This window comes from Pleurodeles waltl, chromosome 1_2 (assembly GCF_031143425.1).
Source record: "Pleurodeles waltl isolate 20211129_DDA chromosome 1_2, aPleWal1.hap1.20221129, whole genome shotgun sequence".
Lineage (NCBI taxonomy): Eukaryota > Metazoa > Chordata > Amphibia > Caudata > Salamandridae > Pleurodeles > Pleurodeles waltl.
This window is the reverse complement of record NC_090437.1, coordinates 1,230,265,433-1,230,292,114: the sequence shown is the minus strand read 5'-3', so window position 1 is coordinate 1,230,292,114 and position 26,682 is coordinate 1,230,265,433. Positions and strand designations below refer to the sequence as shown.

General features: G+C 46.0%; 1 protein-coding gene across 2 annotated transcripts in view; it reads left to right on the top strand.

The window, feature by feature from the left end:
- IMMT (inner membrane mitochondrial protein) overlaps positions 1 to 11,530 on the top strand; it is a 300,472-nt gene extending 288,942 nt beyond the window's left edge. For both annotated transcript variants that reach the window (XM_069204323.1, XM_069204314.1), the window contains one exon: positions 10,551 to 11,530. In XM_069204323.1, coding sequence (XP_069060424.1) covers positions 10,551 to 11,158 — 608 coding nt within the window. In that variant the 3' untranslated portion in view covers positions 11,159 to 11,530. The remainder of the gene's footprint in view (positions 1 to 10,550) is intronic.
- Positions 11,531 to 26,682: the final 15,152 nt, after the last annotated feature.

The window sequence follows — 26,682 nt, the reverse complement described above, 5'->3', positions numbered from 1 at the left end:
TTCCCCCCCAGGACCTGGCCCACCCGAGGGGGTGGGAGGATTAAAGAAAGATGGAGAATGCACTTGCTTTATTTAAAAACATTTTGCTGCAGATCCCAGGCAGGGTTCCTGTGGGACCCCACCACCAGGCCTATAGGGTCAGGGTATTCCAATCCTGCCAGCTTTATTTATTTTATTTTATTTTTTTCCTTTTTTCTTGGGACTCGAGTCGAGTACCAAAATGGCTGCCACCAATTCCTAGTAGTATAAATGTTTGCTCTATTGAGAACACTTTCTATCATTGCATCCTTAACAATGATGCTTATGGTTGACACATTACAAGATGTCTGACACAAGAGTGGACTTCGGTTGGATCCTTGTCCCTTCTATGTTAGTGACAAGTAATGATTTATGTCTGATTTGGGGTGAACACTGGTTACATGTGATCAAGATGTCTAATGCACCAAAACCCATCGGGTGTTTTTTCTGCACGTTGCCTTTTCTTGTGAAGTAATAAAAAAAGCAATCTTCATACCGCAACTCGTTTCATGTGTGTATGTATGTATGTATATATATATCTATATATAGATCTATATATAGATATATATATATTAATTACCTAGTGGCAGTCGCCATTAAGTAGTTATAGTTAGAACCATGTTTACGTAGAAAAAACGTTTTTTGACTTGCCCATATCTTTGGCACCATTTGACAAGTCTTCACAAACATTTCCCAAAAATGTGTGCCGGTGGTTCTTGTTGCGCACAGAAACTTTCGGGGTGATGCGCCCAGCAGGGGCCGAGAAAAAGGAGGTGTCAAAAAAAGTTGCTTTTCCCATATTAATTCTCATAGGACCTTTAAACACAACTACAGCTCGAACCACTGGACGGAATTGCACCAAATTTGTTAGAAAGTTAGTTTTCGGTGCGCAGATTACGCTTTTGCTTATCTGCTGTAAATCCGTTCAGTAGGTTAGGAGATATAAAAAGGAAAATAAATTTGGAAATCTCTGGTCGGAATGCGCATGCCAACAGGAATGATGTGATTGGCTGCCCACAACCTGAGTAGAAAGTTGCGGCCACCATATTATGTTACGGGTGAAAATCCCCAGGGCTGATAATTGTAATGAAAGGTGATATAAGTGGTCAGGGTGAAGGTACTCTGGCTCCAGGGATGTGGAAAAGCGGTGCATGAGGGTCAAATCATGGGTTTAAAATGATTTTTCACCATGCGTGATATTAGAGACTATCCGCGAGTTATATTTACTTGCAATAATTTTTACTATAAAAGCTGCATTTCTGTGGTTTTGTATGAGTAAATTCAGAACCTAATTATAACGTCCCTATAACCTTTTTTTTTTGTGAAAAAAAAACTCTATATACTTATTCTCTATGTCACTCTCTTACTCTCTCTCTTACTCTCTCTTACGACTAGCTGCAGTTTACTTACCTTAGAATTATCCCTAGGCAGCAGACTGGATCCAGAAATTCTTGAGCAGCACCCCAGTGTGCTGGTCGGTGGCATTGTTCAGATCTGTGATGTCCATGCCTATATAGGAGCCACCCCAGCACCCTGACATCAGTTCTATTCATGTCAGTCAGAGCGGATCCAGAGAGAGCTACCACAGTAAATTTTTGATTGACTTCTTTTCAACGTTTAGTCAAAACTATTTTGAAGTGATGGCTGCAGGAGTGTCAGGTATAGTGTCTGTGAAGGAGGGGGTGGTTTTCTCTCCTGGTGTACGGGGGTTGTCTCTTAAAAAACAGAAAAAACAGCAGATTTTGAACTGTGGTGCCTGTCACACGCAATTGTCTATGAAGAGACCCACAGTTGCTTTTTTGTGGTGCTTGGAGCAGCACCATGATTCCAAGGACTGACAAGCCATGAATCCGAAGGTGCTGCAGGAACGTTCCTTCGAGCCTCTTACAACTCTGACGACCCTGGGACACTCTTGATCGAGTCATACGTAAGGTTCCAGGACCGCTCGCAGAGCCGCTCCCGACAATAGTAGCCCCAGCCCCAATTCCAGTAATCGGGTAAGTCCAAAAAGCATAAGCATTTGAAGTGCTCTTCAACTTCACCACACGGGTCCAAGTCCTCAGACAGGCACAGGAATGACAACACCACTTCAGGCTTTCCTCTGCGATGGAGCATGTGCCTGGGTCCTGAGTTTCCCAGAGCAGGAATGACCCCTGCCCAAGACTAACGTTTTTATGAGGACATGCACCTCCTGTTTGGATGGGCTGACCCCTCTGGAGAACCTTTGGGACCTATGGGCTTGGAAGTGGTCCATACTAGATTCCCACTGGCGAGCCCGCCCTAGGTGCCAGTTGACCCCCAGGGATCCAGTACTGGATCCAAGTGGCCCATGTGGCCACAACATTACACTGAGCCACCAGTGCTATTGTTCCCCATCGTCATTCCTATCTGATACAGAGCCAGATCAGCATCACCTGACTCCGGCTGGACCATGCCTTCTGAGTCTGAGCCAGTGCATTTTTCTTTTGATAAGCCAGGAGAACCGGTCGATTGGGAGGGGTCTGAAGACCCTTATATATCCCCCACCCCCTTGATGAACCAGAAGACATGAAGAACTGCCAATGCCAGTGAGTTAAACACCTCACTAGACACTGGCTCGGTCTTTCCTTCTACTAAGGGTATGGAGGTGGGAGCCTCTGATGTAATGGTGGTGCAGAGGGCAACAGAGGTCCTGGACCTTATGCTGCCCACAGTGGCAGTCAATGCAAACAGGCACAGGAATGACAATACCACTTCAGGCTTTCCTCTGACAGAGGTGCTACAGCTGGGAGTCTCCCCAAAGGAACCTCACCTTTCATTTATTGAAGCTCTTACAGATATTCTGTGTGGGGCCTGGTCCATTCCCTGCACATGGTCTTCTGTGCATAGAATGATTGCCCCACTCCTGCGGACACTAGTTTTCTCACCCAGCATCCCGCTCCAGAAAACTTGGTGGTCCAAGCCTCCACCTCGTGTGTTAACCCTGGCGCATTTTCTACCACACCACCAGATAGGGAATCCAAAAAGCTGGACATCTTTTTGGTAAGAGCATGTTCTCTTCTAGAAGCCTAGCACTGCAGCCGGTGAAAGCTGTATGCAGTTTGGGCCAATAAACCCATAATGTGTGAGATTCGGTTGTGCAAGTTCTACCCATTGTCTTGGAGGAGGCCCGTGCCATACTCGCCCAAGCCATTGCTGACAGGCGAGATGCAGGAAAGTTCACCATCCAATCTGGGCTGGACACAACCGACTCGCTAGGCAGAACTATTGCGTTGTCAATGGCACCCTGACGCCACCATTGCCTGAGAACCACTGCACATTCTGGGTTGGAGGGCCTTAAAGACAGCAGGGCTACAGACAGATTTGCGGACCTATGTATGGCTCCCCACCAACCGCTGTCTGCCTTTCACCCCTTCTGTGGATACGGTGGGGGCTACCAACTAAATCCTTTACAGCTTTTTTGTGGCCGCAGATTGCACAAACCATGAGGGACCACCAGCCAGAGGGTTCTCCTAGGCGAGCCACAACTTACAAGCCCTATTAATTTGCCCTTATACTAGCACGAGCATCAAATGGGAGGCAGGATTCGCCTTCACCTGCCCCACTAGCAGTCCATCTTACACCAGCACGGACGTCCAGTGGGAGGCAGGATTCGCCATCACCTGCCCCACTGGCAGTCCATAACATCGGACAAGTGGGTTCTTAAATCGTCCATATGGGCTACTCCATCCCATTTCTGAAAACCACCCACCTGGCCTACAGTTTCACGACTGGCTGACGGAGGACCATATAATCACAAAAGGTGTGGGGTAGTGGGAACAGGGGGTAAGACTGGGTTAGTCTTTTAACCAGTGTCTGGTTATTTAAGATTGCTGGATAAGGGGTGCTGTGTTGACCTACAGGAATGACGGGGGATTTTCCTTTACGGACTAGGTGGTCTCACACACATAGTAGTGTCATGCTTCATCATATGACCACCTAGCCCCACCTAAGTAAGATGATACTACTCGGGCGGACTCAACCTCTGGTTAAAAGAACCAGAGGGAGTGCTGAAATTAAATTGACTGGATAATTACAGTGATCCAGAGGGGGTGAATAATAAAATTACCTAACATGTCACCGGTGGCTCTTATTAATTTTAATAGTGGTGCATGTTGGTAAGACTAAAACTAAGGGGAAAGGCTCGTTAGAGGATAATGTCTCTTGGAGTCTAAAAGGGGTTGTACATGACCAACATGTTTCTGCCCTCACTAAGTGCTGGTAGGTCAGGGGCATTCGTCAGGGTCGGAGCACGTGTAATCAATACGGTGCTCAAAGTAAACGTGTGTGTCCTACCTGAACAGGTAGTTCACGGTGGGGTAGGCCCCGGAGCTGGGGGCGTGTTGCCTCTGGTCTGGCTAGAACCGGGGGGGGGTTTTCCCTTGTAGTCACACTCACGCCAAAGGGAATACCATGGGGGTTACCTACGTGCCGGAGCCAGGCCGCTCTGACGGAGGACCAACCCTCCTTGTTCCATGAGGAAGTATTGGCTCTTTTGGCCAGCGGAGCCATTGGGAAGGTGCTGGCATCAGAAGTAGGTTGTTGTGGGGAAGTAGCCTCTTTTTAGCATGGTTACCCCCACTTTTTGCCTGTTTGCCAATGTGTTTCCTAACCAGGACCCCAGTGGTTATGCTGTCTCCCTTCTAACTTTGTAATTTAACTCCACATCTGGCATACTGGTGCCCTCATGTAAGTCCCTAGTATATGATTCCCAGGTACTGAGGGTAATGGGGTACCAGGGGATCCCCATGGGCTGCAGCATGTATTATGACACCCATGGGGAGCCCATGCAAATTGTTCCGCAGGCCTGCCACTGCAGCCTGCATGAAAGGGTGCATGCACCTTTTTGCACTACAGGTCACTGCAAGTCACCCCTATGGGAGGCCCTCCTAGCCCAGAGGGCAGGGTGCAAGTACCTGTGTGTGAAGGCATCCCTACACTAGCAAAGGTGCCCTCACAAACTCCAGTGCTATTTGCACGGACTTAGTGAGTGCAGGGACGCCATTTAATGCGTGTACTGGACATAGGTATTTTATCCAGCTACATTATGGTAACTCTGAACCTAGGCATGTTTGGTATCAAACATGTTGGAATCATACCCCAATACTGTTGCCAGTATCGGAAGTATGATTCCATGCACTCTGGGGGCTCCTTTAGAGGACCCGTAGCTTTACTCCTACCAGCCTTCTGGGGTTTTCTGGGCAGCCCTTGATTCTGCCACCCCTCTGACAGGTTTCTGCCCTCCTGCTGCTTGAACAGCTCAAGCCCAGGAAGGCAGAACAAAGGATTTCCTTTGGAAGCGGGAGGTAACGCCCTCTCCCTTTGGAAATAGATATTACAAGGCTTGGAAAGGGTTGCCTCCCCAAGCCACTGGTATGCTTTGAAGGGAACATTTGTTGCCATCTGTGCATAAACCAGTCTACACCGGTTCAGGGACCTCCAGTCCCTGCTATGGTGTGAAACTGGACAATGGAAAGGGGAGTGACCGCTCCCCTGTCAATCACCAGGGTCCCTGGGTTCTGCCATCTTGAATCCAAGGTTGGCAGGGTCCTCTGGGAGCATCTGAATGGCCAGGCCAGGCAGGTGACGTCAGAGCCCTCTCCTGATTGTTGGTAACCTGACTAGGTGACCAATCCCCTTTACAGGGCTATTTAGGGTCTCTCTCTTGGATGGGTCCTCTGGTTCGGCTTGCAAGATTCCAGCAGGACTCCTCTGCAACTTTACTTCGACTTATAGCCACTGGAACCGCTATTGGACTCTCCAGGAACCAACAAACTGCACCCACGATGAAGAGACTGCTTGCAACATTGTCTCCACAGGGCGGCAAGTCTTCAGTCTGTAAGAAAGATTGTAGGTCCATACATACAATTATGAGACACTGCTGTCTGGATTGGAGCTCCAGAGCAGATGCCCAAGTACATCATGGGCATCTGTTCCAACTGTATGTTGTTTTTTTGCCCACCATCTGGTTCAGCAATGTTTCAACCAAGCTCCAGGTCGACGCCCCTGTGTGATGGTCTTGAGGCCCGTTCAGATTCTCGAGACCAGTTAGTATAGTACTTGTTGAGTCTATTACTCTTTCGGAGTCTTCACACTACCCCATCCATCTCAACGAGCTGTATTTCTTTAGCACACTGTATGGAGCCTTACGGCAAAGCAGCTGGGAGACTACGTCCAGACTTCTTTGGGGACTAGGATTTTGAAGAAGAATTACAGCCATGGCCTTCAGCCGACCAGCTTCTGCTTTTCAGTCCAGAGGCTAGTTCCCACTCTGAATCTGAGATCAAAGACTCTCAGCCTGTCCAGGCCCAGACGAGGAATACTTGGCAGTGAGTTAGACACCCCTCCATCCTCAACATTCCCATTACTGAATTGAGGCGAAGCACTGCCCCTGTGGGAGTCTCATCAAGCGCCAAAGCCCAGATTCAGGGTTCCGGTCCACCACAACCTAAAGTGGTTAGCACCAAAAACACATTTTGGATCCTTCACTTCAATCACATGCAGCTCCCCTACCCAACCCACCAAGCTATCCTCCCCAGATGACAAATCCTCTTACCATGAGGTCCTAAAGCAGGATGCCACTAAATGGAAATTCATTAAGTTCAGGAGGAGGAGACATCCTCCATCCAACGTTCCTTACAGTTCCTCCCTATGCTAATGGGAATGCTGAAAACGTCTCCTTAGATGTTCAATTAGCTAGTTAAAGCCAGGGTAGTCACCCCAAGGGTGAACAAAAAATGCAAAGCCTGACCCTCAGACGATGCATACATTAAGGGACAACTCCCGCCAGACACCCTTGTAGTACATATATCCCGGGTTGACCAGATGCTCAAAATAATTAAGATGGACAAGCATACCACAAATGGCATGGGGGCCCTCCAAACCCCTACTCCACAGGGTTCGTTTCACAGGTCATAATTCAGAGGAGGTGCCAAGATCACCTCCCCTAGGCCACAGCAGCCACAAACCCCTTCACAGTGGTATTCACGGGGAAGCTACTGGGAGAACAGTTCCAGGGGTAGAGGGAAAGGCGGAGCTACTAAAGGAGGCACCTCTCCGAAGCAGCACACAACACCTGTGCCAGGAGATCACCTCTGATAATTGGGTCATCTCCATCATATGACAGTGTTACTGTCTAAAACTCACTGCAACGCCCTCAGTACATTATCCACTCCCCACAGATACACCCTTTCCCCAGAACACCAGCACCTTATTCAGGAAGAAGAATCTGCTAATTTGCAAAGGGGCTAAAGAACCGGTGCTCCCAATCACTGCGGCAAAGGGGTGTACATGCATCCCCTAAAAGGACAGGTCCCTCCACCCTTACCTCGACCTCGGGCCCATCAACAAATACATCCTCTCAGACTAATTCCACATGGTAACGCTCCAGGATGTCAGTCCTCTACTGCAATAAGGCAACTTCATGACTGCCCTCCAACTGAAGGATGCCTCCTTTCACATCCCTATCCACCCTGTACACCGCCCGTACCTCCAGCTCAAGTTAGTGGCAAGCATTTGCAGTTCAAGGTTCTAACTTTCTAGGTCACCATGGTGCCCAGTTTTCAAAGTGTCTTGCCGTGGTAGCTGCCCACCAAAGGAGGGGTGGCATCAACATATTCCCTTACTTGGACGGCTGGCTGGACCTTTGGCACAATTTGGAATTTACCATCAACACAGTGAAGCCCCACCTTCAGTCCCTTCAGGTTCAGCCCTTTCTAGGGGCAGTTCTCAACTAAGTCACCAGAAAGGCTTACCCTAGCCTAATAAGGATCCAAGCCTTCCATTCTTTAATGTCCCTTTTTGAGCTAGGTTGCCAATTAACTGTCAGCATTTTCATGTGCCTCCACGGCATGATGGCGCTTTGACTCGCCATAGTTTTCAGAGCCAGACTACACATACAGTTGCTCCAGGAGTGCCTAATAACACCATGGTCACCAGCAAAGGGTCACGGGGAAGATCAAGTGTTGATTCAGGCCAGCATCTTTCACTCTCTGCAGTGGTGGAACAGCAACAACCTGTTGCGGGACTGATCCTTTCGCAACTAGGAAGATCTAGCGTTGATTCAGGCTAGTATGTGTTGCTCTCTACAGTGGTCGACCAGCAACAGTTTGTTGCAGGACCAGTCCTTTCGCTACCCAGTAGTGCAAGTGACCACCATCATGGACGCTTCCCGGACCGCTTGGGACGGCACCTTTACAAGACTTAACCGATCAGGCCATGTGGATACCGCCCCAAATGGGTCTCCACTTGAACCATCTAAAGCTAATAGCCGTCCAGTTAACTTTCTCTGCCGCATTCAGCACAAGGTATGCCTTATATGACTAGACAACATGACGGCCATGTACTACCTTCAGAAACAGGCAGCACTCGCTCACCACAGCTGTAAGCACTAGCTCAGGGCATTTGGCAGTGGGCATTTTACCACAGCGTCCACATTCTAGAGGAGCAACTGCTGAGGGTGGACACCAACTTCGCAGACATGCTCGGCAGGATACAGCAAAAAGACTGAGTGAAGGCTCCACAAGCTATTCCTACTCCTGTGCTTCCATTTCCGACGTAGACTTATTCGCCACTACTGAAACACAAAATACCCAAGGTTCTTCTCCTGATACCCACACCCTCAATCCACGGGCAATGCACTATGGCTAAATTAGTCAGGGATATTTGCCTATGCTTTTCCGTCATTCCCACTCCTTCCATTTGTGGTTCAAAAGCAAACATCCCTCATGCTGATCCTAGTTGCTCACCACCCTTCTCAATCTCTCCCTAGTGCCTCACGTGAAACTGCCCAACTAGCCAGACTGCCTCACCTAGAGCCAAGGCACAGTCAAACACCCAAACCTCAGGCAGCTCAACCTTGGTTTTTGAATGTAAGTCTACCCTCACGGAGGTGGGTGGACCCACAATGCAAGCCTACTAGGCATGCAAATGGAAATGATTTGTCCAATAGTGTCTCTCTAAACACATCATCCCTTTCAAGCTTCTCAACCCTGCAGTCCACGACAGTCTCATACCTGTGCCATTTGCACACCTCAAGCCTTGCCTTCACGTCTATCTGGCTTCACTTAGCTGCAGTTGCTGCATATGTGCAGAACAGGAAACACACATCCCTGTGCAAGATCCCTGTTGCTAAGGCCTTCTAGGAAGCACTAGGGCAGCCCCTGCCTCTCTATGGAACCTCAATATTGTTCTCACATGCCTCATGGGCCCTTTTTTTTTTTTTTCTTTTTTTTTAACTCTTCTATGCATGTCCACTCCAGTACTTAGCTTGGAAGGTAGCCTTTTTTGTGGCTATCACGTCTCCCAGATGTGTATTGAGCCTCAAACCCTCACCCTAGAAGAAGAACCGTTTTTGTTGGTACACAAGGACAGGGTCGCCCTGAGGGTAAATCCTAAATTCCTACCCTACGGTGGTATCCTCTTTCCACCTTAATCAATCCATTGAATGGCTGATGTTCTGCCCACACCCAGAATATATAGCACAAAGGAGCCTTCACTCACTGGGTTTAAAAGGGCCCTCATGTACCACTTTCACAGGACGAAACCCTTTCACAAAACATGATTTGTGTCTCTTTCACAAAATCATGCAATGGCCATGCTTTCTCTAATGCAATCATAGCCCAGTGGTTAGTGAGGTTCATTTAAACCTGTGATTTTAAAACCAAAAAGCAACATCCTTCCCCACCCAAACCCCACTTTACCTGCAAAAATGTGGTGTCGATGGCTTTCTTAGGTAACATTCCTATAGCAATAGTTAATATATGTTATGCAGGTTCTTGGTCCACCCCACACACCGTCATTAAACATTACTTTGTGGATGTATTAGCTCACCAGCAAACTAATGGTGACCAGGCTGTATGAAGTTCACTTTTTCAATCCTCAGGCTAGCCACTGCTCATGGAGGGCTGCTTCACAGTCTATGCATAGCATGTGTATCTACAGCTACACAAGCCACAAAGGAATATGTTACTTTCCCTGTAAGCAACTGTTCATGGGCACGTAGTGCTGTAGATTCACGGATGCCTTAGGTTTTTGCAGCTATCTCTCTTTTCTATTTGCTTTGCATGGTCAATCTTTTTTCTCTTTTCTCAGCTCCATTCCAGCATCACCTGCTGTGCGGATAAAACAATATACTGCCTATGCGCAATACTAGCAATAGGAGAAGTCCCTGTACCTTGTGACTCGAAAGACTTCTTTGAAGAAAAACAACTTGCACATGTCCGAGCCCAACAATAGATGATTGGAGTATGCACAGCATGTGAATCTACTTCACTACATGCCACAAACAAATGCTTACAGGTGAGTAACATTTTCCTTCTGTAAAGTTCTCTGTGATCCCGCACATGAGCTGAGCAATTCAGTGTTAACTTTGATGAGGATTACCCTGTAAATGGAATAGGATTACAGGTAACTATATTTTCCTTCAAGATGCATGTGATGTCTTTACTGAATCTTAAACAATGACTTTTACAGTCTTGAATAAGTGATCTATTAAAACTTTTTTTTTTTTTTAGGACATGCAGTTGCTGAAGAGGAGGCCCGGAAGGCGCATCAGTTGTGGCTTTCAGTAGAAGCTTTGAAATTTACCTTGAAGACTGCATCAGGGGATAGCCCTACTGAACCTCTTGAAAGTTCGGTCCAAGCTATCCAGTCCTGCTGTTCCGACAATGAATTTACACAAGCCTTAACTGCAGCACTTCCACATGAGTCTTTGAATCGCGGTATTTATAGTGAAGAAGCACTGAGAGCTCGCTTTTACGTCATCCATAAACTGGCACGCAGGGTGGCCCTGATTGACGAAACCAGGAATAGTCTATATCAATACTTTTTGTCTTATCTGCAGTCCCTTCTTCTCTTTGAACCTAAACAACTGAAGCCTCCTAAGGCGCTCAGCCCTGAAGACCTGGATACCTTCAAGCTACTTTCTTATGCCTCTTACTGCATTGAGCATGGAGATTTGGAGCTGGCAGCTAAATTCATCAACCAGTTAAAGGGGGAGTCCAGAAGAGTGGCAAAGGACTGGTTAACAGAAGCCAGACTAACCTTAGAAACCAAACAAGTAATAGATATCCTCTCCGCTTATGCCAGTGCAGTAGGGTTAGGGACAACTCAAGTGCAGTGAGATGATTGGGTAAAATTGGGGGTGAACTCCTTTGCCTAATAGTTCACCTTTGAAGGAAAATCCAGAACCCCATAATTCCTGTAAACTGTTTTACCAAACTGGGTGTAGAGTTGTATTAGAATACGTTACTTATCCAAACAAAAAGAAGTACTGTTTTTTGCACTCTCCCAATTGCATCAAGCTGTTGCATTATATATTGTTTGCAATCATTGTCACGAAAAATCGAATTCTGCTTTCTCTCCAATTAAACATTTTTAAGCTCTCAGGTTTACTGATTGGGCTTTTCATGCAACCAAAATAATGTTTGCACCCCCAATGTTCTCCGTTTATATACCTCTCGGTACATATGAATAAACCAAGTGTAAAACACCACTCACTGAATACACTATTCTTCAGAGTTTTAAGAAGATAATATGTAGTCTTCATTGCTGCCTTTTTAATGTGCTGTCCACCTAGATGCCAGTGAGAACACTTGCTGATCGCATGAGTGTTGTTGCAACCCTGCATGATATGATGTTCTTTGTCAATAATAATCTCTTTAACCAGCACTGTTCAGAATATTGGCGATCTGTGTTCCTTTATTTAGAATTAGCTTTCAATTGTTTATTCACAGATAAAGTACACAGAAGGGAAAGGAAGACACATCAGGCGTGGCAGGGCCGGCTTTAGTGCTGGTGGTGCCCTGTGCAACAGTCTTTTTTGGCACCCCACCAGCCCATAACCACCTCCTCGGATCCCCTCACTACCGCCCGGCAACTTTGCCCCACATCTCTCCATTAAGCGCTTGTTAAGGTTGGCTTTACTAATCCACTCAGCTATCCTCATAAAATATAGTTCTGTTCTTTGCAGCAGGCACATTAACCCTTTACACTACTTTGTTGAGTCAAAGCTGCCACTAGATAAAACTCCCATCTCTTTCCCTAGCAGCAACATTAATCACAAGAGGTATCTTGACATTATAATTGCTTCCTGAAGGCTGGAGGCACCAGGAATTTAAGTTATTGCTAAACACAGCGTCCCCTAGGGTCAGCGCCCCCTAATCCAGGCCGGCACCTGGTGTGACCATACCCACTCACACCGCCCTAAAGCCGGCCCTGAGTTGTGGCATCGTAGACTCTGTCCTCACCCTCATGGTTTTCTTGTAAGCAGTCACCATATTTATCATAACGTGAAAATGGGGAGAAGTGGTGCAGCAGTTTCATCTAGACCTTTGTGGATTCTGAATGGTCCTAGCACCTAGCCTTTACATGAAATAGAACCATTTCATCCATTTATCCCTATCTCGAAAGGCTAATCTCTATCTGTGAAGAAGTTTTTAAGGTGTACCCTTTAGGCCTTTTTAGTAGTTAGCTATCTAAACTGGATATAAGTAAATAATGGCTTGCACGCCCACTTCAGTAGCAACTCTCAGTCCTTCCCTTGTTCACTGAGGAGTACACAAGCAATCTGAAATCAAGATACATAGTGACCATTTCTTTTCTTGCCTCTATGTCCACTTGGTACTCAGTCTTCCACACTTGACTATTCCGAACTCTAGTCAGATGGTGACAAAGCCAAGGTTGCAGATTTACACAGAAAGTGTAGTTCTGCTATTGAATTAGTGAATCCAGAGTTGCTATTAAAAATAACAATAATGTGTGAGGTTGTCCCAATGGAGTGTCTTTGTAGCGATGTTCTTTCCCCTCGCAAAACCCTTGAGAAAAGAGAACCACAAATACAGATAGCAGCATGCAAAAGATTACATTTTATCACCAATTTTTCGAAGTAATTCTCCAGTCCATATGAGAATTGCTGTTTTGTTTGCTAATTTCACTGCATAGCATCAGCAAGCAAACAGAATGTCTTCTTTTGAACCATACCCCAAAACCTTCAAAATTATATGTTGTAGTAAGAATGTGGAGAAATGTTGGACTAGGTATCTGATGGTGCAGGGTGTTTGAATGAACTGCACATGCTTGGCTATTAGGCGGTGAGAGAATGCCTTTGCTGCAGTTCAAGGAATGGGAGTCCATAGCTAATCGTGAAACTGGCACCGAAGTTTAGACCCAAAGGCTGCAGAGCCTGTTAAGTGTGTGTCTGTGGTGAAGAGCACCAACCCAACAAACAATGAAGCTTCCAAACCATTTAAGCTTGATATCTGGGTGCTCCTCGAGCTCTGCAGGTGCAAGGTAACACTTGACTACTTTGGCATAATCAAGCTAAACATTGCAAAAGTCTTGGCATCATCAATACGAAAGCATCGACTGTCCCAGGACCACAAGAATAGGGCCTCCCTTGGTAGTGGAATTGGGTCACTAGAGTCCAGGTTTCAGAAAACATTAAATACCATTTGTTTTATGTATGAACAGTAAGAAGTCAGTTATGTTCTCAGAAATAATGATGGAGGCATCTCTGCACTTAAGAGCTTAAAACTAAGCGAACCAATGGGTTTAACCCTGAAGCCACTAAAATTATCAACTCTCCAGCAGAGATCTTTCATAGATTCACATGCTGGACTCTCCAGCAGAGATCTTTCATAGATTCACATGCTGGCTGGGAACCATTGGTAAGCAATGTTACCATAGCAATGTTTACATGCATTCAAACATACTGAAAAAATCCATAGACTATATGCAGTCTATTCACCTCATTTATGACCAAATTTTGGGCATTTAGGTGGAGAGAGTGAGCTTCTCTCTCTCTCCTGCTCCCATTCTCTCCCTCTTTCACCCGCTCGCTCTCACTCTCTCCCTACCTCTCTCTTTCTCCCTACCTCTCTCTTTCTCCCTACCTCTCTTTCTCCCTACCTCTCTCTTTCTCCCTACCTCTCTCTTTCTCCCTACCTCTCTCTCTCTCTTCTCTCTCTTCTCTCTCCCTCAGACTCAATTGCCGTGAATTTCTACTACGTTTGGGAAATGGGTGAGAATTATCTTTACTCTTATAAAGAACTACTTTTGAAATATAATTTTAAACTTTTGAGTCTCTTGTCAAGTTTCAAGTTTATTATGTTAAGTAACTCTATAGAGGTCCACATATAAAGAACAAATACATAAAATGAATAAATAACACAATATTAGTTAAACTCTGTAGAAAAACATCTCATTAGGGGGATCAGACAAGGCCAGCATTAGCTCAGAAGCAGTACGTAAAGAAAATTTGAGACGGATAGGGCGTATCCACTTACGGCAGAATAACAGCAAGGCCTGACATATGAAAACTACATGGTTCAGGTCTTGATCACCATTATGACCAAGATTACAAGTGGCTGAAGATCCATATGGCCCGCAATATTTTGAGGGGAAGCAGCCCCTGACGCAGTAGGAGCCAGAATCGCCTGATCCCGTGAGGCAGGTTCCAGCTGGGGTAGGGCTGCATTTTCCTCAAAATGATAGTGTCCGTTGCAGATTGAAAGCCCTGCCTGTATGCGCAGGCCTTTTTATCTCGGCGAAGGCTTGCGAGCCAAGGTAATTGTCTAAGAATGGCTTTTAACTGTGACTGAGGAAGTGTGGGAATAGAGGCAGCGTCTAACTGTAGGAGCTCTGTGGCATGTATAAAATTCCAGCCAATTGTGTATTTTGTCCTGCTGCCGGCCAAGACTTTTTTTTTTTTTTTTACTTTTTTTCTTTTTTTTAACAGTAACCTCAACGAACCACAGTTCATTATGCTAACCACCCATCGTACAACCCCAGTGAGATCTTGAACAAAAGCATTTTGCAGGCCCATCTCAAGCCTTAAGGTTGCTGTGGAGAGGGCAGAGAGTTGAGTTGAGTCATCAATACACCCTTTACACATTTGTTGAAGAAATTAAGTCTTGTGCTTCCTTTTGTAGTTGATTGTCTAGTCAAGAGCATCTATTTTGTCAACCATGGCCGAATGTTCCAAGAAGAAAACCTTTTAAATCTGTATGACTCCTGTGGCGCTAGGAACGTTTATATTGGAATAAGGAGAACATTATATTAGAATAGTTAACAGCTGCTACACATTTGAAGCACAGTCACTTAGTTGAAATGATCCAAACTCCAACCAGTCAGGTGAGTGTACTGACCGCCACTCCCATAGAGATCGCGATACTTCAAATTTCTAATGCATGCAGACCGGTCTTTACTCTAGTCGTTAAACTTGCATCTTTCCTGGATTGCTGCATCTTTTCTGGCATTTATTTCCAAAGACAATTGCCTTTTGAGTTTGGCCTAGTAGAAGAGCAAATGTTTCCCTTGTGACAAAATGCCTTATTTTGGCCCTTTGACTCCTGTGGTAAATGTCTTTACTCACACGACCCACACAAGGAGTGTATCTATTGCCTCACCCCATACACTGAGCCAAAATACTGCATGATTTGCTGGACTTTTTGTTCCATAACTCTCATATGGCTACAGAAGACGACTAGGGCGGGGAAAGCATCCTCTTCAAGTGATGAGCCTACCTGGTGTGCCCGTTCAGATGTTAAGAAACCGCAGAAAAGTCCACTGGATTAAGTTATCTTTGACGGTTTCAAAATTTGCAGAGCACCCCTCATAAAGCCGTGAAAAGGTCTGACCAAGCCAGACAGGCAAACCAAAGTGTCCCCTCAGGCCAGGCCTCATCAAATGCAATCCTCCAGACAAATTCTCGCTGACAGCACGGTTGATGCCTACTCCATCACTAGTCTTGGGGAGCTTTCCCACATCCATTAAATTTCCTGCTGATATTTCCATCTTGAATGCCAGTCATCATAGAAGCCTTGTCACTGCCTGGCTCACAGTTGACTGTGTCTTCTACCTGGATAACTGCTACTTCATCTATAGTTAGCCTGCCAACTACCCCACTGATGACACCTCCTGTGGCAGCCTGGCCTCTATTGATGATGCTACTACCAACAACACAGTTGACACTTCTTAAAAAGAGTGCAAAGAAGATTTCAACTGTTCTCCTTCTTGAATAGACCTGGCCGGGCAAGATCTTCACTCAGCATCTGCCGAAAGTTCTAGATACTCAGGAGTTACAGGGAAAATGTCATTTTGGTCTTGTCATTAGTCCTGCTTAACTACAAATTGGGTGGCAAGAAGAAGAAAAACAACCTTATTACCCCATGTAGAACGAGGGTGAGTGGAGGAGTACAACCCTGAGTAGTAGTTTCAAGAATTATGGTCACTCTTACAGTGGTCATTATGATGGGCATTATGAAGAGGTGTGCTACCAAGAGCCAGCAATGTTTAAAGTACCAGTACACCTTGCTAATGAGATACATAATATGATGGACTATTCTGGTTTCCATCTCAACCCTCTCTAGAAACCGGTCGCCACAGACTCTTCAACTTTCACAGCAACCATACCTGAGCCATTGGCACAGTTGCCGTCTGTTACTCCACAATGACTGACTTATCCAGTACCAGTTAAGCCACCCGTTCGGCTTGCCTGGCCAGTGTGTCTTTATGCGATAGATGAGGAGAAAAATGGATGGCAATCCCTGATTGTCTATCACCAAAATTTTACGATTGGGATGATTGTTGTCTCCGTGAAAAGCCCACCAACACTGCTGCCAGCAGACTCACCGCCAGACCGCATAGCCTACTTCCAGACATGAAAGGTTATTCCAATGAGTTGGCCCCGCGCTTGGCTTCAACCCTTTTTGGACATAGCTCAACTCAACAAGGGCTGTGGAAGATCCTATTGCCTTGGTCAGGTTTTTACACAGAACACAGTACTTGGTTGCAACTAGGAAGGAATTATTTTTGATTGCCTATTCAGGCACTTTAGACCTTATTTGTGGGTGGCTGTTTACTGTCCCAATAGATTACAAGCCCTTCAAGTGCCTCTTGTCTTTAACGGGTGGAAATTTTGCCCTGGTCTATTTGCCTGAAGGATTTGTCTTTTTCAGTTGAGCTTAAGGTCAGAACATCGCAGGGACTGCAGATTGCCTTTCACAAAGGTCTCCTGTCAGACAACTGAGCACCACCTGGACAGAAGTGATCTGCAGTAGTTTGATCTGGGAGGCATGTGCAGTTGGTATAGACTTCCTTGGCTTGGTTTGGAAAAGCTGTGTCAACCAACCCTGCCCTTTGTCTGATTTCCAAACATATTGAGGGGGGCTACTGTCCATACTGGACAGTGAGGTGACCGTGAATTTTAGTTTGAGCATACAGACGTTTGCCTCCTTGTGATCAGTAATTACCTTGGTTGGATTAAGAAGTTGCTACCTTTATCCAGGAGACCAGTTCCTCACTGGGATTAAAATCTCTTGTCTAAACTACTGCTACCTGAACCATTACATTGTTGCAGATTTGCCATCCAGTGTTAGTCTTTTGATCATTGTAGGAAAATCTGCTGTTTCTAATTTTACCCTTTGTTTTTCTTCGGTAGCTTCTGCAGGTATTCTTACTCTACTCTTTACATTGAGAACTCATTAACTGGGTTCTCATTGCATATATTTACCTTAAAACATAAAAGCAATATTGAAAGAACCATCCTATGAGTACTTGTAGTTATCTGTAAATGCACTCTTTTAGTTTCTCATCTGTAGATGTGCAAATCTTTTGTACTTCTTGGATGGAAAGGTGCTCTGCGTGGTTAAATACATGTACCTCTGCCATGAGTGCCCAATTGTACTGTTGTCTGGATCCCCGATATTGATATATATTTTTTTTTTTGCCGTAGGCAACCACAGATCATGCATGTGCGCCATGACAAATGACTGCCTCACGAATTGCGGTCTTGTGGAACTGGGAGGGGAGCCTAAAGCGCTACCCTCATAGTGGTGGAAGGATACCGACTTCACCAAGAGCTAAGCAGCACAGGCACGGTGGTGTCAGCATACACAGTTCAGTAATAATGAACAGGTCCTTTTTACCCTGTGTCCCTGGAGTGAGGCCTGCAGGTTCACTCAACCTTTTGAAAAGTTCCACTGCTGTGTGCTTAACTCACCCTTTGCAGTGTTTTTCTTCAAATCTGCAGGTTTTGGCTGGGAGGTTGAACTTCATATTCGCTGAATATGACTGAGCAGCACAAGAAGACTAGTCTAAACAGATCTAGTCACTTACAGGCTCATGACCTTAAACAAGGAGTGGCAGAAATTAAGGGACCGCAAGGTATTAAGCAATACCAAGATGAGCGAATTGCTCAGACTTTTGAACACTTCTACACCTCCTTATATTCAGCTGAGGCGCTCCAAGGGAAGATGCTGAGTCCTACCTGACGCAGGTCCTTTTACTGCATTCCGAAAGAGGACACCTCGCGACTAAACATGGACATTCACGCTGATGAGGTACTTGCGGCTCTTAATCAGTTGCAACCAGGCAAAATCCCGGGTCACGGTGGCTACACATCTCAATTCTATCAAATGTTCACAGCACCCCTACCCCCCTCCTTACTCGTTTTTACAACTCATTTAGCACTACTGGTTCTCTTACAGACACCATGAAAATGGCTACTACTACAGTGCTCCCTAAGGCGGGCAAGGATCCAGCACTCTGCTCATCCTACCGGCCAACTTCATTATTGAATGTTGACGACAAGATCTTTACTACCATACTGGTGGTCCAACTTGCCCCCTACATGCAGAGTCTGGTGGCTCCCGATCAAGCCGGGTTTATACCTGAGAGGGGCTGCAGTGATACCAAACAACTGCCATCTCTCTGATAAAACCCAGCACTTATGAATACCTGCCCTTCTGTTGTCGGTCAATGCCGAGAAAGCATTCAGCTGTACCGTCAATTATTGCTCAATAAAATCATCTTTGGGCAGTAGTTCCATCACTGGATCTGTTGTAGCTACATGGGCTTCCAATGTGGCCGATAGGGTCAGTGGCCTGATCTCCCCATCATTTGACATCTCCAGAGGCATTGGATAAGGCTGCTACCTGGCCCTAGTCCTTTTTGCCCTGTACATGGAGCCCTTTGCAGAACGAATCAGCAGAAATCCTACTACTATGGTTATAATCATGGGAGGGAGAGAACACAAGCCTGTCCTATATACGGATGATGTTATGATCGGCTCCACACATCTGATCCACTCATTACTCCCACTGATGAGAGAGTTGGAGGCTTTTGGGAAAGCATCAGTGTTCAAAGTCAACCTTCAGAAATCACAAGCACTTAATCTCACTGTCCCAAAGACTGACCAACGCATCTCTTCCCATTTATCGGAGTTGTCCAAGGGGTTGTATATATGGGCCTTCACATGCACTCTAGGCTGGCGCGCACTGTAGAAAGTAACTATTCAGCACTCCTCTGTACCGCGCAGTCCGATCTCCTTTCCTAGAAAGGTTACACTGTCTCTTGGCTGGGACAGCTTGCAGTGGTCAAAATGACCCTACTTCCCAAGATACTCTGTCATAAACTGCCATTGCAACAACCACACACTCATCCTGCGCAAATTGCAACACCTTATAGAGGACTACATCTGGGTGAGTAAGAAGGCCAGCACGGCGAAAAAACAGACATACTTGTCCCGAGCTGAGGGTGGTCTTGGCATTCCCCATCGCACATGACAGTCAAGCATCCCAGTTCTGCTACTTGATGGACCAGGCTGGACCCTGCACGGAGAAGCACTGATGCTTCTATAGCTGGAAGGTGCCATGGCTGCCTAAACCCCATAGGCCACCCGGGGTGTATATTTCCCCTGTGCTTAGGACGATGAGAGGTATTTTGGATAGGGTACAACTATCGAAGAAACTAACCACCTGCTTCTCACCCCAAACCCTGATAATAGGGAACCCCGACTTTCTCCCCTGCATACCGGGAACTACACTTGTACAATGACAGCAAGCCACCTATTAAAGGATAGGGGACTTCTTTGATCAGGCTGGGCTAATTAACTTTGCACAGATTCGGATTAACCATGATATCGCCCCCCCCACCACCACCACCACCACCGCACATTGGCAATATATAGCAATCTGCGACTGGGTTACAGAACCGACCACAGGCTAGTCGACTCCTCCTGCCCTTCAAAAAGTGACTACTCACACGACCCAAAGATAATCGCCTTGTCTCTGACATCTACGCTTTTCTCAATACTCAGCTCTCCCATGCCAAAATGGCAGCATAGCAGTGATGAGAACAGGAATGAGAACGTTCTTTTACTCCCAAAGAATGGTCGGCCACCTTGCGCCAAACCCATGCCTCTGCTCAGCGCCTCAGGTAAAGAGACGCTTCTTAAGCTTGCACACTACTGCTATTACACTCCAGCCAGAACGGCTAAGTGGAAGCAGGGCAGGGGTGCACATTGTTGGGCGAGTCAGTGGACATCCTCCCTGCACTGCCGTAAACTGCAACAATACTGGGCTAAGGTCCTAGCCGACATTGATAAGATGTATGATACTGATCTCCCCAGGTTCCCAAGCTGTATATTCTTGGGGCTCCCTACTGCTCTGACCTACCCTTTGAGCTCAGCAAAGGGATGAGCTACCCTGGCCCTTTGCGCAGCCAAACAAGTCATATTGTCGTGTTGGGGCATGGCCAGAATACCTACACAGCTGTGCTGGCTGTATACACTGTGGGAACTTCTTGGCCTGGAAAAATTGACGGCGGTCGCTGAGCAGAAGATGCCACAATTTGATAAGATCTAGGAACCATATATACAGTTATTCTCCCACAAACCCAGGGAATGAACATGCCCTGCATACTTGCTCATACTCCACCTCACCCGTGCAGAGCAAACTGCTGACTGAGATATCTCTGTACAGACCTCTCACGCTTCTAAGTCATGTTGCAGGCATCGTGAATGCTTTACCTACTGGGAGGGTTGCTGGGCAAACCTGATCGGCCCTTGCGACTCCCCCTCCATCTCTCTATATATACACTCCTCCTCCCGCTTCTTCTCTTTTCCCTACTTCTCTTGCTTCCTGTTGTCTCTCACCGGCCAGTGGATGTAGGTGAGATGTAATATTTTTCTTAAAACCAGGGGCAGTTCCTCCGCAACGGCGGAGGAGTGTCGCCCCACTGGCTAAAAGCCAGAGGCAGAAAAATAAAACGATATTTGAATATTATTTTATTTTTCCGCTACTGGCTCAGCCAGAAGATACAGGGAGGGGCGGGGCTGGGCCACAGGAGGTGGGGTGGGGGTGGAATTGTGCGCATGTGTTTGGACGGCCTAAGACTGCTGTCCAAACACATGCGCACCTAGGTTTCTCCAGCCCCGCTTTGTACATAGCCGGACTGGAGAAACTGCACAGGCCCCAGGGTCGTGTCTGAGCGGCAGTCACTGCCACTCAGACCAATCCTGATGCTGCTTTCATGCTAGCTTTAGCATGAAAGCAGCACCAGGATTGCTATGGAGCATTTACTGGGACACCAGAACAGGAAAGGAGGACAAGCGAGGCGGCAGGAGAGGATGGTGGTAGTGAAGAACAATTTTTTTTTTTTTTTTTTTTTTTGTTATTTTTAAATGTATCTTCCCCCTGCCTAAACAGATCTATTTAACTCTCTGATCCTTTTTTCTTACCTTCCGTTATGCCATCAGAGAGCTCACAAAAATCTTCCAAGGAACCCCTCAGCTCATTATAGAAGGTGGGGGGGCGACAGTAGCCGAGGGAGCATGTGAACAACATTGGAATTTAGGTGACCTCTGAGCACTGAGCTTCATGGCGTTCAGAAGGCACAGGCTTTCGTGCACAATGTTTTCTTTACTTTTTTGTTCTCCCGTGCATATGGCTTTCCCACATTCATACTTCTGTTATTTATCTCTTGTGTGGTTGTGTGGGGCACAGGTACTATGCCAATAGCAGCACGTCAATTTCCTAAATGTTTCTTCCCCCAGACTCCGCTGTGGAAGACTTTCGTTGAATATTTAAGCAATCATTAGCAACAGCGATAAGTATTTCCTTTAAATTGCCAACACTTGTTTGTAAAGCAGTGTGAAAAATATTTAAAAAAAAGAAAAAGTGATAAAATGGCCAGCAGTGTGTCTGATTTGAGCACACAGTTCAAGGCAAAGCTTAGGAATACCAATGTACTTGCACCGGCAGCGATCTGGGGATGTCTTAAAGGAAAAAAAAGATGACCATCAGTGCATTTGATGCATGTGCACGTGTCTGTGGGCATCATGAAACAAGTTTTTTTTTTTTTTTTTTTTTTTTTTTTTTTTTTTTACTAAAAAGCATTCCAAGATGGCCACTAGTACATGTTTCATGACATCACAACACAGGTGTATATGTCGTAACAAATATAGCCAGCAACCCAACAATTCTTTATTGTTTGATTACTGAAAGTCATTACAAACACATAAAAGGGTTAAAACACTCAAATTAAGGATAACACAAGAGCAACCATCTTAGGAGCACAACCATGCCAGCAATGCAATATTAAAATTGGGCCACCAATAGGTTAAAAACCCTAAGGTGCAAAACACTAACTTAAACTGACAGTAAAGATCCGAAGAGAATCAACATGCACAAGCCACGCCTGCTATTTTGTGTGTGCCCAGCCAAGAAGTTTTTAAGGACGACTATGCAAAGTGGGGAGCGGACGGTCAACACCTGTGATCTATATACTGATCTGAACAAACACTGACGGGCTGATGGGTGGATGCTGCATTTTAGTGTTCATGCAATGAAGTGCGATATGCCTGAGCATGGTTGCTGTTCTGCATCTTTCAAGCCAGATTATGTAGCCTGTACAGATTGAACATACAAGTGCCATGTGCAGGTTAGTATATAAGTATGCAATAAAGAGCATAGTATCTTGTGTGTGAGGACGGGCGTAATGTTGAGGCTCAGGACTCCTTCTGCAAACAGAAAACTTAAAGACAAGCACTTTGTGAACATACCGCGTTAAAGAGCGCACTGCTCTGTCATGCAGCACGTTTCAGCTGTGTAGGGAGCTCGGTTCTGGTTGTAGTAACCCCCTACTTTTTGCATGTTTTTTAGATGCAACTTTGACTGAAGTGCACTGGGCTCCCGCTAACAAGGTTTGCATTGCCAGTGTTCCTTCCCTGAAACAAGACACCTGGTCACTTGATCTCCAAGTGACCATCCCATCTCTATGCAGACTGCTGCTGCAGTCTGCATGACAAGGCACTCCCAAAATTGAAAACACGGCGTGGCACACAGCCTGTGTGCCATCTCCCCTAACACTGCATGCAGTATATGTAAGGTACCTCTCTAGTAGGCCTTACAGCCCTAAGGCAGGGTGCATTATATTACATGTGAGGGCATATATGCATGATCAAATATTCCCCTACTATGTCTTTGTAGATTCCTAGACATAGTAAGTTTACAGAATAACCATTTTAAATGCATGTGCTGGACATTGCTCACTACCAGTTCCCCAGCTGCATGATGACTTCACTGAACCCTGTGATGTTTGGTATCAAACATCTCATAGTAAAAAAACCCTCACTGATTCCAGTGATGCCCCCTGAAAACTAACCAGCTACTAGTGTGTTGACTGACTGGTCCTAACCAGTTTATCCACCACAGACGTGTTTAGTTACCCACATGGTGAGAGCCAATGATCTTAAGGCCCAGAGACAAAAGCCTGCAGTGGGCAGAGGTGTTACGTCCTCTCCCAGGCAGGATGCGGGGGATGGAGAGCTTCAAAGGCCTTGCTGCCTTTGTAATGTGACCCAGGTCTCTCCAGATGGTGATGACCAACCACCCCTGTTCTGACCGCCACTTTTGGCGACAGCACAGGCGGGAAAATCAGTTCAATTAGGAGTGCCCCTTCGGTAGACAAGCTAACGTGGGCACTACTTTTTAAATCATGTTTGGAAGGAATTAGGCCACTAGGGTTAGGGTCATGCCCACTTCCCAACTGACGTGGTCATAAAAAGAGTGCAGTCACCCTAAAGGTGAGTAGCCCATTGGCTACCACCTGGCACTCCCTGTAACTTCAGTATTTAGGTGGCACCCCTGAACACTGGAACTCAGATTCCTGACAACCTAAGAAGAGCAGGACACTTCAGAGTCGCTCCAGCAGAGAAGACGGAAGACACCAACTGACTTGGCCCCAGCCCTACCAACCTGTCCGCAGCCCTCAAAGATCCTGGGCCAAAAGACGACTTGTCCTGCAGCCCAGTGACCTCCAGGACTGCCTACCTTTGATAAAGACCAAGATCTCCCGTGGACAGCAGACCCGTCCAAAAGAAACCAACTTTAAAGAAAAAGAACTCTGCCTGAGGAATCGTGAAACCGTCTCCGGGCCCAACTCTGCACCCGATGCCCATGGCGCAAGACCAAGTGGCCCACCGGTCCTGTGATGGTTCCCCAGCGCTTCTGAGCAAGAGTATGCTGTGGGCTGACCCCTGCCGGATTCCACGGCAATGCCTGTAACCTCACCTCTAAGACTCCCCCTGCCTTCAACCTGCCAGGTAAGACTTTTCTGAGGCCTAAGGACACCCCTGCACCCGTAGCCCTAGGGCCTTGGGGAGCACGACCAACAGTGCCTCTATGTCCCCCAGCACCTCTGCTTATCTGGGCAGCTGTGGGTTCTCGTTGCCTGGCCTTCTGGTCAGAGCCTGCAACCTGTTTCTGAAACCGATCTCCTCCATTGGATAAAATTGGGCGGCAGATTCTGTGTTGGCACTCTGCGCCCGGCCGCTGAGGGTGTAAGTTTGATGCTGCCTTGTTCCCCCCACTTGTACTTACCTCAACTTCAGGAGATCGACCCCTGACCTTGCTTTACTCACCTGAGAGCAACACATCTTCAGTTACCCCGTCTCTATTGGTTAACATTGGGCACCCGCCGCTGTGTTGGCACACTGCACCCAGCCACCCCTGTGTCGCTGATCATGTAAGTTTGGTACTGCCTTGTTCACCCCCAGTCTCTATTGATTAACACTAGGCACCCAACTCCAAATTTGAACTCTGCACGGGGCTGCCGCTGTGGGTGCACTCTTGGTACTGATTTGAACCTTGCCTGGTGTAGACCTAAAACCCGAAGACTGGATTTGTAAGTCAAGTACTTACCTGCAAAACTGCATTCTTTTTTTCCTCCTATAGGTTAACATTGAAGTCTCTGAAAATTGTACTGTCGTTTTTTTTTTTTTTTTTTTTTTAAACTGAAAAGTATTTTCATTTAAAAAACTGCGTACCTTATAACGAAGTTCTTTGCTTCAAAGCATATATAAAAGCAAATGTTATTTTTCTAATTCGGTCTCAGATTTATTCTTTGAGAGTGTCTCGTTTATTGCCTCTAAGTACAACAAATGCTTTACACAACTCCTTGATAAGCCTCACTGCTTGCCCACACTACCACAAACAGAGCATTAGACCTATCTATTTCTACCTCTGCAAACCTTTGGGGATCCACTGGACTCTGCACGGTGTACTTCATTTTAGTGCACCATATATAGAGACAGCTGCCTACAACTTGCATGATGGTAGAAGTCATGGCGCACTTGGAGGGTAACGCCTACCCTGGTCTGAGACCAGATGTTCAAGTGATTTATCGACATGAAAGCTTTCAACTGCACACTGCTATGTCATGGCACATGTTTCCCGTGCGGCTGTGGATTGACTGCGCATTTCATTGATGTAACTGAGAGTTATTTAATCATCTCTGTTTTTAAAGGGTCTATTATGCCCTCTAGTAACACGTTCAATTGGGCGATAGCACTGCCCAAGAGTGTAGACCAACAGATCTTATCCTGGAAGATCAGACAATGCTCCTCTCAATGAAAATCCGCTCTGAGTACTTAGTGATGGTACTTGATGAGATTTTTGCACAAAATGTCTATTTTCTCAAGGTCAATCAAGGTGTGCCGGGTAAATTTTAGGATGTTAACATTTTTTCCTATATGCAGTTATATGCCAGTGCTCCAAAGGTTCAGTAAGCATACCTTGGAAGGCCAAATGGCCATTCGTTATAGTTGGTAAGAGTTTCACCCACAGCACCCTTCGAATGTTAGTTACAAGTTTTTATAGAGCACATGATTACCGGAAGGTGTCCTGGTGCTAGGAGTACTGCTAAAAAGGTGCGGCCCAAGAAAATTTTAATACAAAGAAATTGCTCGAGAGGATCAGACCTAGAAAAGCCAGGTTTTCAGTTCTTTCCGGAATGCCAAGAGATTGGAAATCTATCTGATTTTTAGGGGGCGGGGGGGTGCAATGGTTCTAGTTGTTGAAAACAAAACTCCTACCTCTCCATTGGGCCCGTTTAATTTTTGGGATGATCTGTTTGTTTAGACCTGAGGAGCGTATGCTCCAATTACGTTGAGACCATTTAAATCTCTTCATTAGATAGTCTGGGCCAATGTGATGCAATGCTTTGTGAGCAATGCTAAAGCCTTGAACTGAATTCGTTTCCTAATAGGCAACCAGTGTAGTGATTGGATTGCTGGTGCTGCAGATTTATACTTGGGGAACCCTTGCAAAAGACAAGCAGCAGCATTTAGAAGAGTTTGTAATTTATTTAGATGCTGGTGTAACATTCCAAGGTAGATCCCATTGCAATAATCTAGTTTTGAAAGTACAAATGCAGTTACTAGCGTTTTCCGGGCCTCAAAAGGCACAAAAGGGAGTTTTTGTTTTTTATTATTAATTTCAATGAGTGGAAAGTAGAAAAGGTGATTATCATTTGGAGACCAAGTTAGTGCAGTTTATTATACATTATAATTACTAAATTTCTTTT